The sequence below is a fragment of the Staurois parvus genome, unplaced genomic scaffold (genome assembly GCF_062004578.1).
Source record: "Staurois parvus isolate SC_StPar_1 unplaced genomic scaffold, SC_StPar_1.0 ptg001689l, whole genome shotgun sequence".
Classification (NCBI taxonomy): Eukaryota; Metazoa; Chordata; class Amphibia; order Anura; family Ranidae; genus Staurois; species Staurois parvus.
Genome location: NW_028319485.1, coordinates 351782 through 372222, shown reverse-complemented (window position 1 = coordinate 372222; position 20441 = coordinate 351782). Strand labels below are relative to the sequence as shown.

Sequence of the window (20441 nt, the reverse complement as noted above, 5' to 3'; positions counted from 1 at the left end):
ACTGGATGTCGCTACATTTCCTCAAGATTAACCTCTCCAAAACCGAGCTTCTCGTCTTTCCCCCTGCCCACACCCCCCCCCCATCCTATCCATCATCACCAACAACTCCACTATCACTTCCGCCCCGCAAGCCAAAGTCCTTGGCGTCATTCTTGACGCGAACCTCTCCCTCCAACCGCATGTCAAATCACTCACAAACACATGCAGGCTCCATCTTCGCAACATTGCCAAGATCCGCTCCTTCCTCACCCCAGACACCACCAAACTTCTAGTACACTCCCTCATCATCTCACGCCTTGACTACTGCAACTCCCTCCTCACTGGCCTACCCAAGTGCAGGCTCTCCCCGCTCCAGACCATCCTGAACTCAGCTGCCAGACTCATCCACCTTACCACCCGCTCCACCTCTGCCACCCCCCTCTGCCTCTCCCTCCACTGGCTCCCGATTGCCCAACGCATCAAATTTAAACTCCTTACCCTGACCTACAAAGCCGTTCACAACACTGCCCCTGACTACCTCACCAATCTGATCACCAGGTACCACCCTACCCGTACCCTTCGCTCCTCACAGGACCTCCTTCTATCCTGCTCCCTGGTCTCCTCCTCCCATGCACGACTGCAGGACTTCTCCAGGTCCTCCCCCATCCTCTGGAACTCACTGCCCCAATCCATCAGACTGTCGCCTTCTCTATTCACATTCAGGCGCTCCCTCAAAACCCATCTCTTCAGGGAAGCCTACCCCACCCTCACCTAACGGCCATCCTCCCTCATTCCTCCTACCACTTCATCCCCCCCAGCCACTTCCTACTGTACCTTTACCCCCTCCCTCCTAGATTGTAAGCTCGTAAGAGTAGGGCCCTCTTACCCCTCGTACGCTGTCTGTCTTTGTTGTACTGTGCCATGTATTGTCCCCCCCTATTGTACAGCGCTGAGCAAACCCTTTGGCGCTATATAAACTCGTAGTAATAATAATAATAATAAAGTGGTTCAGGACAGATTGCACCCTTTATGTAAATATTAATTCTAACCGTAGTTACACTTTAGGGTCAACATCAGAATATTTCTAGGGTCAAAAAAGGGTTCTTCACAAACAATATCTACCCAAAAAAAGAGAATTGACTATTCAGAGTCATTGAAGAGAACCCGAGTCAGAGGAATTTCAGTCACCCAGAAGATGCAGTCGTAGTATGTGATCGGTCTATGGAGAGGAGCAATAGCTGAACAGAGAGACAATATAATAAGGAAGTCCAATCTTCTCCTGATGGAATCCCTTAGACTTGTGGCAGGACAAGATGGAACACAAGCAGCCAGCTGGGTGTAAGTGGTACTGTTGAACACATCCCAAACAAAGAGCAGTGAATTGGTGTTGGAAGGTCTACACCAGCTTAGGAATTTGATTTCTCACTGAACAGAGATTTCTCCATGGCTGTTGTCCCTGTTGCAGTCCTACCTGTAAAGCTGTCATCCATAAGAGGAGGAGGAACCTGGAAATAAGGCATTGATCATTGGAGGGGAGGTGGAATATGTGAAGGGAGGCGTGGACAAGGTGAGCGTAGCTGGAGCCCTCAAGCTAGACGGATATTGGAATAGTCAGCAGAATCTAGAAAAGTCTCTCCCACTGAGGCTTTGGAGGCTTGGTAAGATGCCACTTGACCACTACCTAGTCTTGGTGCTGAGGCAGTGTTGGTAATGCATTAGCTCAGGATCTGACAATGAAGAAAACATTTGGGAACACAGCTCAGTTAATGAATGATGAAAATATATTACATGTTCAGTCAAAGCTCCATAAAAAGGATAGAGATTAAAATCATTAGGAAACACAATTCACTGTTGATACTTGTCTGATGAAAATAGTCAAAAGGTAAAATAGTCTTGGGATTCTACCCCTTTAAACCCCCCTTCTCCCCATTACCTCCTGCAGCTGAAGCCTGTGAATCCTCTGGTGTATTATCACATGTGACTTATGTAAAAAAATCTGTTACACTCACAACATGGCTACGGCTTTTCTCTGGTGTGGACCCTCTTGTGTGTGTTAAGTTGTTCTCTATGTTTAAAAGATTTGTCACATTGAGAACAGTGATATGGCTTCTCTCCAGTGTGACTCCTCTGGTGTATGATAAGGCTAAGCTTATATGCAAAAGCTTTGCCACATTCAGAACACTGATATGGCCTTTCTCCAGTGTGAGTATACTGGTGCATGATAAGACTGCTGTTGGTTGTAAATGTTTTGTCACATTCAGAACACTGATATGGCTTCTCTCCACTGTGAGCTATTTTGTGTATGATAAGCCTTGACTTTGTTTTAAAAGCTTTATCACATTCAGAACATTTATGTGGCTTCTCTCCAGTGTGAATCATCTGGTGTCTGATAAGGGATGATGCTTCTCTAAAAGTGGTATTGCATTCAGAACACTGATATGGCTTCTCTCCAGTGTGAATCCTCTGGTGTGTGATAAGATTTGACTTCCTTTTAAAAGCTTTATCACATTCAGAACACTGATATGGATTCTCTCCAGTGTGAATCCTCTCGTGTGTGATAAGACTGGACTTCATTGTAAAAGCTTTATCACATTCAGAACATTGATATGGCTTCTCTCCAGTGTGAACAATCTGGTGTGTGATAAGCTCTGACTTAGTTTTAAAAGCTTTATCACATTCAGAACATTGATGTGGCTTTGCTCCAGTGTGAATCCTCTGGTGTGTGAGAAGATAACCCTTCCATCTAAAGGTTTCATTACATTCAGAACACTGATATGGCTTCTCTCCAGTGTGAATCCTCTGGTGTGTCAGAAGATTACATTTCATTGCAAAAGCTTTATCACATTCAGAACACTGATATGGCTTCTCTCTAGTGTGGACCCTCTGGTGTGTGATAAGTTGATCCTTCGATGTAAAGGTTCTATCACATTCAGAACACTGATATAGCTTCTCTCCAGTATAAATTCTCTGGTGTTCGATAAGTTGATCCTTCGATGTAAAGGTTTTATCACATTCAGAACACTGATATGGCTTCCCTCCGGTGTGACTCCTCTGATGTGTGATAAGTTGATCCTTCGATGTAAAGGTTTTATCACATTCAGAACACTGATATGGCTTCCCTCCGGTGTGAACCCTCTTGTGTTTGGTAAGATTACCCTTTGTTGTAAAAGCTGTGTTGCACTCAGAACACTGAAAAGGTTTCTCTTCAGTGTGACCCTTCTGGGGTGTGATATGTTTTGCCTTCATTGTAAAACCTTTATCACAATCCAAACAAGAAATAGCTTTTGAAATAATTGTTATGGATGCAAGGGTTGAACTACATTGTAAAGCATTGTCACTTCCACAACACTGAAATGTCTTCTCTGCTGTTGTCCTCTGAGGGGGGATCAATGTTGAAGAGGATCCAAACCATTTACAACATTGAGAACACTGATATGTCTTGTGTCCTGTGTGAATCCTCCAGTGAACTACAATAAAGACGTTCAGTCACCTAAGACATCCATTTGGCTCGTTTCCCATGTGACTGAGTTGTACTTATGAAGACCAGCATGACCGAAAACTTGGTTCTTCAATCCACCTGTACAGAAAAACAAAAAAGTCAGAATTCCATATAAAGGGCTAAATAAAGATGTTTTCTATATTTTTTTAATTAAAAAGAAAATTTATGAAAACATCCAAAACATTCCAGAGTTGACATCAGAGTACAATCAGTATCACGACATGCATTGTCAGATAATGAAACACATCCAAAGTCAGAAACGTGTAACATAGCGCACAACAGCCTTATGCTATTGGGTTTTCACAGCCATCATGGTCCACTTGGGATAGAAAAATAATATGTTAAAATTCAAAAGTATAGGAGTACACCTTGCATCACATTACCATCTTATACAATACTAGCTCAATGGGCGCTAGACCCGGAGTACTCATCCATCTATCCCACAGTTTGTCAAATTTTCCAGGGCAACCCCCTATGCTGGAAAATAATGCTGGGTGATGTTCATATGGTGAAGCCATTCCTGGGAACTGGGTGGGGTTGGAGATTCCCAGTCTAGCAAGATAAGTTTCCATGCCTGACACAAAGCCCTAGATATGGCCACCTTAGTATACGTCTGTGTAATCACACCTTCTAAGGTACCTAGAACACATTGCTCAGCCCCTTGACACCGAGCATACGCAAATACAGTATACGGCCCCACTGGACTGGATTTTTTTTCCCTGGGGCTGCATATTTGCATATCTGTCTTTGTGGTGGGAGCACGCCGTATGGCCAGCTCCCAGCACAGAGGCGGGGGTCTCACTGAGAGCTCTGGGTCCCATACTAATGATCAAAACTCAGAACTCCCAACTCTGGGTCACCTGATCGCTGTGAGCCTCTGATTGGCTATCACAGTGAGGAGTCACTGTGAAGCTCGCCCCACGTGTTTTCTTACATTTTTTTTTCTCTGAGAGGAGAGAGAGAGACAAACAACAGTGTGTAAAAAATCAATCAATAATAATAATAATAACAGTAATTTAAAATAAAAAAAAATAAAAAATACGTAGATGAAGGTTTGATCTAGGACAGTGCCAGGGTTAGTGTTTGGGTCAAGGTCAGGGTCAAAGGTTAAGGTCAGAGTCAGTATTTTGGGGGGGTTATTTATTTATGTAAATTAGTATCAGTGTCAGTTAGTGTCGGTGTGTTTTAGTAGGTAAAAAAAAAAATGTAAAGAAAACTGCGCAGTACTGTTCCTGGGCTGTACTCCGGGTACAAACAGCAACTAACATACACATACGAGGTATTGCTGCCATCGTCGGGGGCAGGAGAATTGTTGGGGGTTGTCCTTTGGTGGTAGGTTATGGCAGCAGCAAGAAATATACAGCTAACTTTAGAAAAAATGATTTTCACTATTTTGGGCCTGTTTTCCTTTGATCATATAAAAATAAAATCAGGAGACGTCCATTACCATTTACCAACTGGATGCACAAAGTAGTTGTGATGACGGTTTCACTAACGCATGTCAAAGCTACAAAATTGTGCTTAGGCATTAACATTTGTTGTACCTTCAGGCGTGAAGGGGTTTGGGTTCAGTTTGATGTCATTGAAAAAAGCTTGATTAATGGTGCCGACAATCGTGTCCCAATATCTATGAAGCTTATGTGTTTAGAGTGGTTCTGAGGGCCAGTTGACACCAGAATGTGATGTGGGAAATCTGAGGTCCATGTTTGTGTCCCCCACCTGGTGTCAGTGCAATGCTAACGACACCCCAAACGCAGGCCACAATCACAGGGCATTTTCCTGCACTGGATGGCATGGCACAGAAGTACTGACGTTCCATGCGGTCCGGTTGCTGTGTGTTTTGTGAAGTAGTCCAAGCACAACTTTAGCTGTGGTCTGGTGCCATTTCAGCCAATTCAAATGAATGGTGTGAAATCATACTGCACCCAGATAGCATGTGAATCGCACTGGAACGCACAGAGCATTGCATGCGCAGCACGTTCCTGTGCAATGTATCCACTTGAAGATCAGGCCTTTTCTGACCATTTTTATTTACATTTCAAAATCAGTTTTTTTGCTAGAAAATCAGTTAGAGCCCCAAACGTTATAGACTTTTTATAGCGGAGGTCCTAGAGAATAAAATGAAGGGTGCTGTAATTTTTTACACGCAGTATTTGCGCAGCTGTTTTTGTAGTGCAAATATTGGGGAAAAATACATTTTTAAAAATGTTGATGTAAAAAAAACACAATGTAACACCAAATTGTTTGGTAACATTTTTAAAAATGTATGTTACGGCGAGTGAATAAATACCAAACGTGTCATTCTTTAAAAGTGCGCACGCCTGCAACAGCCACAAATGACGTAAATGTCATTATTATTATTATTATTATTATTATTATACAGTATTTATAAAGCGCCAATAGTTCACTCAGCGCTGTACATTACAAAGGGGGACAGAACATGTGACAGAACAATACCAATACAATGTGATACATGAAGGGATTGAGGGCCCTGCTCTTTCGAGCTTACAATCTAGGAGGGAGGGGATGGTGGCACAGGAGGAGATAGCTGTGGGGGATGGAGTGGTAGGAAGAGTGGAGGAGGTCGGCAAGTTAGCAGGGGGTGGGGTAGGCTTCCCTGAAGAGATGGGTTTTCAGGGTGCGCCTAAAGGAGAGGAGAGTAGATGATAATCTGATGGGTTGGGGAAGGGAGTTCCAGAGGATGGGTGACACCCTGGAGAAGTCCTGGAGGCGGGCATGGGAGGAGGAGACCAGGGAACTAGAGAGAAGGAGGTCTTGTGAGGAGCGGAGTGTGCGTGTTGGGTGGTACTTGGATATGATGTCAGTGATGTAGTTCGGGGCAGTATGGTGGACAGCTTTGTACGTCAGTGTTAGGATTTTAAATTTGATCCGTTGCGCAATCGGAAGCCAGTGGAGGGATTGGCAGAGGGGGGGTGGCGGAAATGGAGCGGTTGGAAAGGTGAATGAGTCTGGCAGCCGTATTCAGGATGGACTGAAGTGGGGATAGCCAGCGGCGAGGCAGGCCAGTGAGGAGGGAGTTGCAGTAGTCGAGTCGTGATATGATGAGGGAGTGGATGAGCTGTTTAGTGGTTTCTGGGGTTAGGAACGTGCGGATTTTGGCGATGTTGCGGAGGTGAAGTCTCCACGAGTTTGTTAAAGATTGGACTTGGGGCTGGAAGGATAGGTTGGAGTCCAGAATGACACCAAGTACTCTGGCCTGCAGAGCGGGTTTGATATTGGCGTTGTTGGATGTGATGTAGAAGTCAATGGGGGGTGGGGTTCGGGCTGGGGGGAAGACAAGAAACTCGGTTTTGGAGAGATTCAGTTTAAGGAAGTGGAGCGACATCCAATCTGATATGTCGCTCAGTAGGTGTGTGATTTGGGCAGAGACCGAGGGGGTGAGGTGGGAGGTTGAGAGATAGATTTGTGTGTCGTCGGCATAGAGGTGGTAGTTGAAGCCCTGAGAGTGTATGAGTTGGCCAAGGGAGGAGGTGTAGATGGAGAAGAGAAGGGGCCCAAGGACAGAGCCTTGAGGGACCCCAACAGAGAGGGGGAGTGAGGGGGAGGTGGTAGCATTATAGGTAACGCTGAAAGAGCGTTGTGACAGGTAAGATGAGAGCCAGGAGAGAGCAGAATCTCTGAGGCTGAGGGAGTGTAGTTTTTTGAGGAGGAGGGGGTGGTCGACTGTGTTGAAGGCCGCAGAGAGGTCAAGGAGTAGGAGCACTGAATAGTGGCCATTAGCTTTGGCGGTTAGCAGGTCGTTGGAGAGTTTGAGTAAGGCAGTTTCGGTGGAGTGTAGGGGGCGGAAGCCAGACTGTAGGGGATCGAGGAGGTTGTTGTCGTTAAGGTGAGAGCATAGGCGGGTGTAGACGAGGTGCTCGAGAAGTTTAGATGTAAGTGAGAGCAGGGAGATGGGTCTGAGGTTGTTCGGGTCATTGGGGTCCAGGGAGGGCTTTTTAAGTATGGGGGTGATGTGTGCATGCTTCAGTGGGGAGGGGAAAGTGCCGGAGGAGAGGGAGAGATTAAAGATGTGGGTGAGGGAGCGTAGGATGGAGGGGGAGGGAGGTCGTAGGAATTGTGAGGGGATAGGGTCGAGGGGGCAGGTGGTGAGGCGGGCATCAGAGAGGATCTTGGAGACTTCCTCGATGGTAGTAAGGTCAAAGGTGTGGAGTGTTGGGGGAGCTTCAGTATGAGGAATGTAGGGTGGGGTGGGAGTGGAGGTCAGAGCAGTGGTGGGGCTGTGGGAGAGGGGGGATGAGGGGGTAGCTGAGTGAGGGGGAACGGGGTTGGAGGGAGTTTGAGCAGTGACGAAGTCCCTGCGGGTTATGTCGAGGGGGAGGGGGGATGAGGGGGTAGCTGTGTGAGAGGGGACAGGTTGAGAGGGCGTGTGAGTTGCGGCGATGTCCTTGCGAATTGTGTCAATCTTGTTTTTGAAGTGATTGGCAATCTCAAGGGCAGTGAGTGAGGTGCTGGGTGGAGGTGGGGGTGGAGAGAGTAGAGAGTTGAAGGTGGAGAAGAGTCGGCGAGGATTGGAGGAGAGGGCCTTGATGAGGGTCAGGAAGTAGGCTTGTTTGGCTGCGTGGAGGGAGGAGGTGTAGGTGCGGAAGGCAGATTTGTAGCAGGTGAAAGCTTGTTGGGATTTTGTTTTGCGCCATAGTCGCTCCAGGGCACGACTGCGTCGTTTGAGGGTTTTGGTGTGATCAGTCTGCCAGGGCTGGAGCGGTCGGAGTCTGATGTTGCGTGTGGTTAAAGGCGCTAGTGAGTCAAGGGCTGCTGACAGCGCGTTGTTGTAGGCACAGGAGATGCTATAAAAGCCTTTACAGGGCCCCACTTTAGATTTACACAGGAGGTCTAGTACTAGAATTACTGCCCTCGATCTGATGTTCACGGTGTTACCTCACATGTGTGGGACCATCGCTGTTAGAAAGCGTGCGGCATGTCTCGTGCATTCACCTTTTGTGCACAAGCACGGGGGGGAGGGGGGCTGCATATTTCTTTCCATTTATTTTGTTGACATTGTCGCTTTACATTTCATTTGGATGACTTTTATTGGTATCACAGAAAATATAAATATCCCCTGTGATAGCAATAGGCAGTGACAGGTACTCTTTATGGAGAGATCTGGGGTCTATTAGCCTCCAAATCTCTCCTCTGCCATTAACATCTGATCGCACCAAGATCAGTGTAATCAGATACTTTAGGCCCCTTTCACACGGACGTTCCGATTGGGTCCGGACCCGATCAGAACCTCTATTCTCCTCTATGGAGCGGCAGGTGTAAACGGATATGTGTCCCTTTACAGTCGCCGACATCCGATTCGATCCACCAAAAAGAGACAGATGGGGATCCATTCCCCTTCTGTCCATTGGATCGGATCACATGGCAGTCTGACCGCCCATAGAGGACAGCGGGCCGTGTCCATGTCCGCTCTGTATAAGCGAAGCAGACACAGACTTGTCATCCATTTGCCCAACAGCGATCAGCAGAGAGATCCCCCGCTGAGCAAGAGGATCCGCTGACGGGCCCATCCGGTGTGAAAGGGGCCTTACCATTTTATATTCCAGAAAACCAGAAGGGATGAATGCTCATCACTTCCATCTTCCTGTATCATGGAGGCCATCAGGGCCGATCTGGCCTCTGTTTACTTCTATGGGACAGGAGAGGCTGAGAGGGCCACAGAAGGTGATGGGAGGGGGGAGGTCCCCTCCCGCTGCTTGTAAAAGCAATCCAGCGGCTTATTATCTGGTTGGATTGCTTTTATAAGAAAGCAGACCCTCGGCTCTAATAAACAACACCGGGATGACTTCTTCAGCTGCAGCCATCATCCCAGTATCACCAGCGAAGGTCCGGCAACGTATGGGCACCTCACTGGTCTGCAGGTGGTTATGGTGGGAACTGGCCCTGAACATAAAATCTTTTCTTCCCTTAAAGCATTCCCCACATTAAGGTAAACAATGTTCTGCCACTTTCTGTGTCCCAACCAAACACTTACCTGAGTCCTGCATTGATCCAGCACTGAGCCCGACTGCGGTTCTTCTCCCATCTTTCTCTTCTCACAGGAGGATCGGGCAGCAGTGGGAACCATTGGCTCCTTCTACTGTCAGGTAAATCCTGAGAGCAGGGGGTGGGGCCGAGCCACTCTGTGTATATCTATAGACACACGCAGACCGGCCCTGGGGAGCTAGTCCACATGCCAGCCCCCAGAGCAAGTGGCTTGCTACAGGGAAGAAACTGAAGAAAAGGAGCTTAAAATATCCAGCAGGGGACCCCAGAAGAGGAGGTTTGGGGCTGCTCTGTGCAGTACCATTGCAGGGAGCAGGTAAGGGTACCATGTGTGTTATTTTAATTGAAAACAAATCCTTTAGTAATGCTTCAGACCTGCCTGTCAAATGGCATACCTGTAGAATGTAGAAAAACAAAATCAGAGAGAAACAATACAAAGTGGCTGGAATTCCTCTCACCATTCATACCCGACCCTTATTCTTGACTCCCCAAAATCCATAGCTAATCCATATCTACGCAGGAAGTCTGGCTGGCCAGGAAATGGGGTCAGCAAGTGGTAGCCCTCTACCTAACCCATACCAGGCCAAATGCCCTCAACATGAGAAGGGTACCACAGGCTGCCTAGCCATGTTGATGGGGACAAGGCCTCTTCCCCCCAATTCTAGCTGAGTGGTTGTGAGGGTCTGCAGGGAAGATTTGTAAGAGGGGCCCCCAGACATCTGCCCCCCTACATAAATGTGTAAGAGGTACATAGTATGTCTGGTTACTCATTTACAAGAAAAAGGTCAAATAGAAAATAAACACCATGATAAAGTCTAACCAACAACAGAGACCCCATCATAGATAATAATCATGGCATCCGGTGTTTTATGTTCCTCCAACTTGCCAAAGAAAACACACGGACCACCAAGACTATCCCAACATATTCTGTCCACAAATGACATTTCCCATGCTGACAGCTGAAAGTGAAATAAAGGGCTTCCAGGTGAGGTCATTGACTAAATTGTCTAAATGTCACTACTTCATCGCTAAATCCCATACCCTGGCCACCTGTGTCCTAGCAACCAGTGGAACTGTGCGGCACCACCTTATTGGTTGCTAAGACGCAGGCACTTGCACTGCATCATGGGTTGTTATGGTGAAACCTACGTAACAGCCAATGATGCTTTGTAGCAATCATTGGTTGCTAAGGTCCGAACAGCTTCCTCGGTTGCTAGGATGGCGGTGGCTTCCAGTATCCTAGCCACCAAACCAAAAACTCTCATTTAGTGACAGTAGGGATTCCACCACTAAATAAATGAGTTCTGGCTGCAGCAGAGGTTTTGCAGGTTGGGGAACAAAATGGATGAACTGGCCGATACATGGACCTTGTAAAACTTAGAGGACATATACATTGAAGAGCAGGACTTACAGATCTGAGACACAGGAACCTGATGATGAGAAGCCCAAGAAGTGCTCACTACTGGAGTGGGCTTCAATAATGGAAAGGAGGCACTTGGTCACGTAATTCATAGGCCTGAAAAACAATCTGTTCAATCCACTTAGAACCTTTCAAATTCAATCAGAAATAATGGACTCGGAAGGGTGAGAACCTCTTTGTAACCCTTCATGCCTGAGGGTAAAACAAATCTAAATGCCGAGGCAGAATTATGCAACGTTGACGTGATAGTAAAACCGTCCGTATCATCACAACTACTTTGTACATCCGGGTGGATTATGCCGCGTTTTTTTCAGGACAAATCGCACTTTCATTTGGTGGTAAATGGTAATGGATAGCTTCTGATTTTTTTTTTTATTATCAAAAGAAAACTGGCCCAAAATAGTAAAAAAAAATATATTTTTTAGTTAGCTGTGTGTTTCTTGTTACTACCATAACCTACCACCAAAGAACAACCCAAAATAAATTCTCCAGCCCTTGACGATCACGGTGACACCATATATGTGTATGTTATTTGTTGTTTGTACCCGCAGTACCGCCCAGAAACAATAGTGCGCATTTTGCTTTTGTCTTTTTTTTTTTTTTTACCTAAAACACACCGACACTGACACTAACTGACACTAACTGACACTAACTGACACTAACTGACACTGATACCAATTGTTTTTTTTAATCCTGAGCTTTGACACTGACCTTTGACACTGACCTTTGACACTGACCTTTTGACCTTGACCCAAACAATAACCCTGGCACTGAACTAGATCAAACCTTGAAGGTATTTTTTCCTTCTTTTTTCTTTCTTTCTCCCATCATATTACAGGCGCCAATAGATGGATTTCAATGTAAACTCCTTTTTCATTTGAATATGTTAATCAGGGAATCCTACAGTGTAAAGGACTTCCATTCCTAACTTATACATACTTAAACCTTTATGTACTAAATGCATGTGAGACCTTATCCTCATACAACCTCGGGGGAGGGGTGCAAGCCAACATACGACTAATTGACACCACATGTCCCTAGAATATACAGACTAAGCCATGTCTATGTAAATACACACATACTGTATATATATATACACACACAGAGGCATACCTCGGTTTAGGAATTTAATTCGTTCTGCTGGACTTTTTGTATAGCAAAAAATTCATAAACCAAAACGCGGTTTCCCATAGGAATGCATTGAAAACCAATTAATCCGTTCCGGAGGTCAGAAAAAGTGAACGCCACTAAAATACTGCAGGAGGTATTTGATGGAGTCATGCGGTATTTTAGTAGTGACAACCATGCGGCAATGTTTCAGCTGTCTGCAGGGTTCCCCACTGATAGCTGAATGTAAAAGAATTGCCGGCAATTAACAAATAATCAAAAAACAGCATGGGGTCCCCCCTCCCATCCATACCAAGCCCTTCAGGTCTGGTATGGATTTTGAGTGGAATTCCCACACCCAAATGTTTATAAAAAATGGCTTGTAGGTCCCCCCAAATCCATACCAGACCCTTATCCGAGCATGCAGCCCGGCAGGTCAGGAAAGGAGGGAGCAAGCGCCCCCCCCCCTCCTGAACCATACCAGGTCACATGCCCTCAACATGGGGAGGTGCTTTTGGGCAGGAGGGGCTCCCCACAAAGCACCTGGTCCCCATGTTGATGGGCACAAGGGCCTCTTCTCCCCAACCCTGGCCAGTGGTTTTGGGGGTCTGTGGGCGGGGGGCTTATCAGAATCTGGAAGGCCCCTTTAACAAGGGAGACCCGATATCCCGCCCCCCCATGTGAAGGAGTATGGGGTACATGGTACCGTTACACATTCACAAAAAAACAAAAAGTGTAGTGTGAAAAAAGACAGGACAGGGTCTGTGACAAGTCCTCTATTAAAGAAAAAACTAAGAGAATGTGCCCCGCAGTAGATCCAACACCAATCACGATGTCCGCCATCATCGCCAGTGCCGCTGCAGCACTCGCTCGTCCCCCTCCCCTTTCCTGACCTGCCGGGCTGCATGCTAGGATAAGGGTCTGGTATGGATTTTCTGGGGCCTCCACACCATTTTTTTCATTTTGTCATGGGAGTTCTGACACTGGGGGGGGGGAAACTGACTTGGTGTCACTGACATCCCCAGTGACACCAATACAGTGATCAGTGCTAAAAAAAAGCACTGACACTGTGCTAATGACACTGGGCAGAAAGGGGTTAACATGAGGGACGATCAAAGGGTTAGCTGTGTGCTGGGAGTGTTTTACTAGGGTGGGGGAGGGGGGTCAAAGGATGCATTGAGGTGCTGGGACAGTAAAGTGAACTCTTGGACAGATTGTCGGTGACAACTGCCTGCTGAGGTCTAATTAACACAAAACTAAAAGAAGGTCGTAGCTCTGTTGAGGGGGTTAGAAGGAAGTTGGTGGGGGGCAGAGAGGAACATTATGGAGATCTGCACTGACCTTGGGACCATTGAGGGACCAGGAATGGTAGCTGTACTGTAGATCTGCTTCATTGCCGGGTTCAGCTCCATTACCGCCACCAAGTGATCTTCCATATACCAGCAAAGACAAGGGTGAAGCTCAAAATCTCATTCAGTCATCTTCCATGAGAACATGCCCCCCCTCTGCCTTGTCCCCCACCATCCCCCATCCTGTGTCAGTGTGCAGGGGGGCGCAGGAGGATATTCTAGTCTGCTGGTCTATATTAAGTAGGGTGGGAGAGGAGGGGGAGGGGTATTAGGATCCATGTCATGTATGTCAGCTGTCTGCATCATTATTGGCCCCAGACCTGCATTCCGGACAGTTCAGTGTACAGACAGAGGGGGGATTTACTAAATACAACTAGGCTGTTCACTTTACACTTTTCACAGAACTTTCCCCCGGAGCTTAGTGAATGCGGTGAAATCTGACTTTACAAAGAATATCCAATCACACGCAAAGCAAATGTAAAAAATGCAATTTTGCTTCCACATGATTGGCTGATGGAAGTCAGGAGAGCTTCACCTCATTACCCGACCCCTCGTCTACTAAGGTACATTTCTTATCCTTCTGGTATTCAAGGGGTTAAACACAAATGAGGTTTGTATTATTATTTCAGCCAGCGGTCATGTAAAATTGATCCGGGCAGCTATAGAAGCAGCCAATCACTTTACAGTACAGAGAATGTGCCGCCCCTCCCCCCTGCTGGTGCCTGCCGTGTTTCCTCCAGGATGTCCAGGACGGAGGAACATCGGTAAACCACTTCAGCTTACTAAGCAGGAGGAGCTTGGAGAGGATCTGATCCCCCGATCTCATCTGTGATGAATGAACCCCGAAATGACAAACATTCTGTCACTTCCAGGTTCAGAGCCGTCATTCCCGACTGCTGTAGTTGGGTTAGTAGCAGTGGAAGGCAGGGGAGACATTGGGGGTCTAATAGATCCCTGAGGTCTTCATGAAGAGGTCTTGGCTTAGTAGCAGGGGAGGGCAGGGGAGACATTGGGGGTCTAATAGACTCCTGAGGTCTTCATGAGGAGGTCTTGGATTAGTAGCAGTGGAGGGCAGGGAGACACTGGGGGTCTAATAGACCCCCAAGGTCTTCATGAAGAGGTCTTGTCACCTGCTTGATGCTATTGCTAGAGATGAGCGAAGTATTCAAAAATTCGATTCGACTGATTCGGCGAATTCGTGAAAAAAATTTGATTCGAGTCGAATATATTCGCTGCGAATTTAACTTATAAAAGGGTGTTTCTAGGCTTCAGAGAGCCTTTATTAGTGCAGAACACTGTACCTTTAATTTAAATGCCCTTGGAGTCTGCTGGGGAAGAGAAATAATACTGTCAGTCAGTATGACATGCAGATGAGTGCCGTCGATCTTAGAATCACCGCACACTTCACTCATTTGGGCAGTCACGGGGCCAAAACCAGAGTGTGGAGCCACAGTGTGGCGGTGGAGGCAGCAGCAATGGGAGGCCATACAGCACCCTATGACAAAATGGAACCCAGCAGCAGTGTGAGGAGACCTGAAAGTGGCACATGGCAGAGTGTGGCGATGGAGACAGCAGCAATGGGAGGCCGTACAGGGACCCATGACACACTGTGGACCTGGCAGCAGCATGAGGAGGCGGTACAGGGGCCCATGGCAGATTAGGGGCCTGGCAGCAGCAATGGGAGGCCCGTAATCTGCCAGCATCCTATGACAAAATGGAACCCAGCAGCAGTGTGAGGAGACCTGAAAGTGGCACATGGCAGAGTGTGGCGTTGGAGACAGCAGCAATGGGAGGCGGTACAGGGACCCATGACACACTCTGGACCTGGCAGCAGCATGAGGAGGCGTTACAGGGGCCCATGGCAGATTAGGGGCCTGGCAGCAGCAATGGGAGGCCCGTAATTTGCCAGCACCCTATGACAAAATGGAACCCACCAGCAGTGTGAGGAGACCTGAAAGTGGCACATGGCAGAGTGTGGCGATGGAGACAGCAGCAATGGGAGGCCGTACAGGGACCCATGACACACTGTGGACCTGGTAGCAGTGTGAGGAGGCGGTACGGGGGCCCATGGCAGATTAGGGGCCTGGCAGCAGCAATGGGAGGCCCGTAATCTGCCAGCACCCTATGACAAAATGGAACCCAGCAGCAGTGTGAGGACACCTGAAAGTGGCACATGGCAGAGTGTGGCGATGGAGACAGCAGCAATGGGAGGCCGTACAGGGACCCATGAGACACTGTGGACCTGGCAGCAGCATTGGGAGGCGGTACAGGGGCCCATGGCAGATTACGGGCCTGGCAGCAGCAATGGGAGGCCGTACAGGGACCCATGACACACTGTGGACCTGGCAGCAGCGTGAGGAGGCGGTACAGGGGCCCATGGCAGATTACAGGCCTGGCAGCAGCAATGGGAGGCCCGTAATCTGCCAGCACCCTATGACAAAATGGAACCCAGCAGCAGTGTGAGGAGACCTGAAAGTGGCACATGGCAGAGTGTGGCGATGGAGACAGCAGCAATGGGAGGCCGTACAGGGACCCGTGAGACACTGTGGACCTGGCAGCAGCATGAGGAGGCGGTACAGGGACCCATGGCAGATTACGGGCCTGGCAGCAGCAATGGGAGGCCGTACAGGGACCCATGACACACTGTGGACCTGGCAGCAGCGTGAGGAGGCTGTACGGGGGCCCATGGCAGATTAGGGGCCTGGCCGCAGCAATGGGAGGCCCGTAATCTGCCAGCATCCTATGACAAAATGGAACCCAGCAGCAGTGTGAGGAGACCTGAAAGTGGCACATGGCAGAGTGTGGCGATGGAGACAGCAGCAATGGGAGGCGGTACAGGGACACATGACACACTGTGGACCTGGCAGCAGCATGAGGAGGCGGTACAGGGGCCCATGGCAGATTAGGGGCCTGGCAGCAGCAATGGGAGGCCCGTAATCTTCCAGCACCCTATCACAAAATGGAACCCAGCAGCAGTGTGAGGACACCTGAAAGTGGCACATGGCAGAGTGTGGCGATGGAGACAGCAGCAATGGGAGGCCGTACAGGGACCCATGACACACTGTGGACCTGGCAGCAGTGTGAGGAGGCGGTACGGGGGCCCATGGCAGATTAGGGGCCTGGCCGCAGCAATGGGAGGCCCGTAATCTGCCAGCATCCTATGACAAAATGGAACCCAGCAGCAGTGTGAGGAGACCTGAAAGTGGCACATGGCAGAGTGTGGCGATGGAGACAGCAGCAATGGGAGGCGGTACAGGGACCCATGACACACTCTGGACCTGGCAGCAGCATGAGGAGGCGTTACAGGGGCCCATGGCAGATTAGGGGCCTGGCAGCAGCAATGGGAGGCCCGTAATCTGCCAGCACCCTATCACAAAATGGAACCCAGCAGCAGTGTGAGGACACCTGAAAGTGGCACATGGCAGAGTGTGGCGATGGAGACAGCAGCAATGGGAGGCCGTACAGGGACCCATGACACACTCTGGACCTGGCAGCAGCATGAGGAGGCGGTACAGGGGCCCATGGCAGATTACGGGCCTGGCAGCAGCAATGGGAGGCCCGTAATCTGGCAGCACCCTATGACAAAATGGAACCCACCAGCAGTGGAGCTGGTGCTCTACTCCGTGGCCGTTTGCCTCCACTGACACTGCTGCGACCCTGCTGCCTCCTGGGCAACCCACCGACTGTTTTGCTCGCTGCCAAGCTGGCACCCTCTTCTCCTGATGATGCGGAAGCAATAGCCTGGTGACGACGAGGCTGCCAAGTGCGATCAGCCTCATCATCATCAATTAGGGTCTCCGCCTCACTACTAGCCCCCTCGGCTGCGTGTGGATCAGGAGACAGACCTGTCTCTAGACCGGCTACCGAGCCACTCTCCTCGCCAGTACTTCTTCACCTGGCTGCTGAAAAGGCGGATGTCTCCCCCCGTTCCTGACCGCCCTCTGTTAGCTCTTCCTCACTGTACAGTGGAGCTGAGCCCACAGCATGCGATACTTCGCTTGGTGAGGGAACAGCAAAGGACAGGGGCAGGTAGAGGACACGTGATTTCAGTGGGCTTGCTCCCGGGCCATGCCAACTAACGGTTGTGTCTGACGTACACACCGACCGTTGGCTGTAGGTGTCAGAGGTGACCTGGGAAGAGGAAGACGACCGAGCCAACCAATCGATGACGGCAGGGTTGTCGGTGGAGACACGACCGCTGGATGACACCGGGAGCACTGGCCTCTGGCTGCGACTAGTGCTGCCTCGACCCCTTCCTCTGCTGCCACGTCTGCTCGCTCCTAAAACATTGCCTCCTCTGCCACTCCTCTGCGTGTTGTCTGACATACTCTTTAATTCAACGATTCTGTGTCCCTGAGTAACAATTCTGTGTCCCTGAGTAACAATTCTGTGTTCCTCAGTAACAATTCTGTGTCCCTCAGTAACAATTCTGTGTCTGTCCCTGAGTAACAATTCTGTGTCCCTGAGTAACAATTCTGTGTCCCTCAGTAACAATTCTGTGTCCCTCAGTAAGAATTCTGTGTCCCTCAGTAACAATTATGTGTCTGTCCCTGAGTAACAATTCTGTGTCCCTGAGTAACAATTCTGTGTCCCTGAGTAACAATTCTGTGTCCCTCAGTAACAATTCTGTGTCCCTCAGTAACAATTCTGTGTCTGTCCCTGAGTAACAATTATGTGTCCCTGAGTAACAATTCTGTGTCCCTCAGTAACAATTCTGTGTCCCTCAGTAACAATTCTGTGTCTGTCCCTGAGTAACAATTCTGTGTCTGTCCCTGAGTAACAATTATGTGTCCCTCAGTAACAATTCTGTGTCCCTCAGTAACAATTCTGTGTCTGTCCCTGAGTAACAATTCTGTGTCCCTGAGTAACAATTGTGTCCCTGAGTAACAATTCTGTGTCCCTCAGTAACAATTCTGTGTCTTTCCCTGAGTAACAATTCTGTGTCCCTCAGTAACAATTCTGTGTCTGTCCCTGAGTAACAATTCTGTGTCCCTGAGTAACAATTCTGTCCCTGAGTAACAATTCTGTGTCCCTCAGTAACAATTCTGTGTCCCTCAGTAACAATTCTGTGTCCCTCAGTAACAATTCTGTGTCTGTCCCTCAGTAACAATTCTGTGTCCCTCAGTAACAATTCTGTGTCCCTGAGTAACAATTCTGTGTCTGTCCCTGAGTAACAATTCTGTGTCCCTCAGTAACAATTCTGTGTCCCTCAGTAACAATTCTGTGTCCCTCAGTAACAATTCTGTGTCTGTCCCTGAGTAACAATTATGTGTCCCTGAGTAACAATTCTGTGTCCCTCAGTAACAATTATGTGTCCCTCAGTAACAATTCTGTGTCCCTGAGTAACAATTCTGTGTCTGTCCCTGAGTAACAATTTTGTGTCTGTCCCTGAGTAACAATTCTGTGTCTGTCCCTGAGTAACAATTCTGTGTCCCTCAGTAACAATTCTGTGTCTGTCCCTCAGTAACAATTCTGTGTCTGTCCCTGAGTAACAATTCTGTGTCTGTCCCTGAGTAACAATTCTGTGTCTGTCCCCGAGTAACAATTCTGTGTCCCTCAGTAACAATTCTGTGTCTGTCCCTCAGTAACAATTCTGTGTCCCTCAGTAACAATTCTGTGTCTGTCCCTCAGTAACAATTCTGTGTCTGTCCCTGAGTAACAATTCTGTGTCTGTCCCTGAGTAACAATTCTGTGTCTGTCCCTGAGTAACAATTCTGTGTCCCTCAGTAACAATTCTGTGTCTGTCCCTCAGTAACAATTCTGTGTCTGTCCCTGAGTAACAATTCTGTGTCTGTCCCTGAGTAACAATTCTGTGTCTGTCCCTGAGTAACAATTCTGTGTCCCTCAGTAACAATTCTGTGTCCCTCAGTAACAATTCTGTGTCTGTCCCTGAGTAACAATTCTGTGTCTGTCCCTGAGTAACAATTCTGTGTCTGTCCCTGAGTAACAATTCTGTGTCTGTCCCTGAGTAACAATTCTGTGTCCCTCAGTAACAATTCTGTGTCTGTCCCTGAGTAACAATTCTGTGTCTGTCCCTGAGTAACAATTCTGTGTCCCTCAGTAACAATTCTGTGTCTGTCCCTGAGTAACAATTCTGTGTCTGTCCCTGAGTAACAATTCTGTGTCTGTTCCTGAGTAACAATTCTGTGTCTGTCCCTGAGTAACAATTCTGTGTCTGTCCCTGAGTAACAATTCTGTGTCTGTCCCTGAGTAACAATTCTGTGTCCCTAAGTAACGGTTCTGTGTCCCTAAGTAACGGTTCTGTGTCCCTAAGTAACGATTGTGTGTCCCTAAGTAACGGTTCTGTGTCCCTAAGTAACGTTTCTGTGTCCCTAAGTAACGGTTCTGTGTCCCTAAGTAACGATTCTGTGGCCCTAAGTAACGGTTCTGTGGCCCTAAGTAATGGTTCTGTGGCCCTAAGTAATGATTCTGTTACACAGACAGGTCTGCCTCTCTTGAATGACTGGAGGCTAATGGAGAATTCTAAAATGGCCGCAATTTATAGCTCGACCATTACACAGTGCTGGCTGGCTGGCTGGCTGCTGATTGGCTAATGCGATCACATGTCATGAATGAATGCATTATGGGTCAGCGCGCCTTGTCTGCGCGCCTTCCCAGAGATCCCCGCTCCGTCGCCGCACATGTCGCCGCCATTTTAGGAAAAATTTTGATTCGCGCATCCAAAGACAGGGGGCAGTGCTGGTTACAGTAGGGAGGACAGGGGGCATTGTGGGTGACAGTAGGGAGGACAGGGGGCAGTGTGGGGGACAGTAGGGAGGACAGGGGGCAGTGTGGGTGACAGTAGGGAGGACAGGGGGCATTGTGGGTGACAGTAGGGAGGACAGGAGGCAGTGTGGGGGACAGTAGGGAGGACAGGGGGCAGTGTGGGGGACAGTAGGGAGGACAGGAGGCATTGTGGGTGACAGTAGGGAGGACAGGGGGCATTGTGGGTGACAGTAGGGAGGACAGGGGGCAGTGTGGGGGACAGTAGGGTGGACAGGGGGCAGTGTGGGGGACAGTAGGGAGGACAGGAGGCATTGTGGGGGACAGTAGGGAGGACAGGGGGCATTGTGGGTGACAGTAG

The 20441-nt window shown here is 48.5% G+C and overlaps 1 protein-coding gene across 1 annotated transcript in view; it reads right to left on the bottom strand.

Annotated features, from left to right (window-relative positions):
• Positions 1-986: 986 nt before the first annotated feature.
• LOC149434739 (uncharacterized) overlaps positions 987-20441 on the bottom strand; it is a 202315-nt gene continuing 182860 nt past the window's right edge. Inside the window, exon 5 of the mRNA XM_089663447.1 lies at positions 987-2625. Coding sequence (XP_089519573.1) covers positions 1996-2625 — 630 coding nt within the window. The 3' untranslated portion in view covers positions 987-1995. The remainder of the gene's footprint in view (positions 2626-20441) is intronic.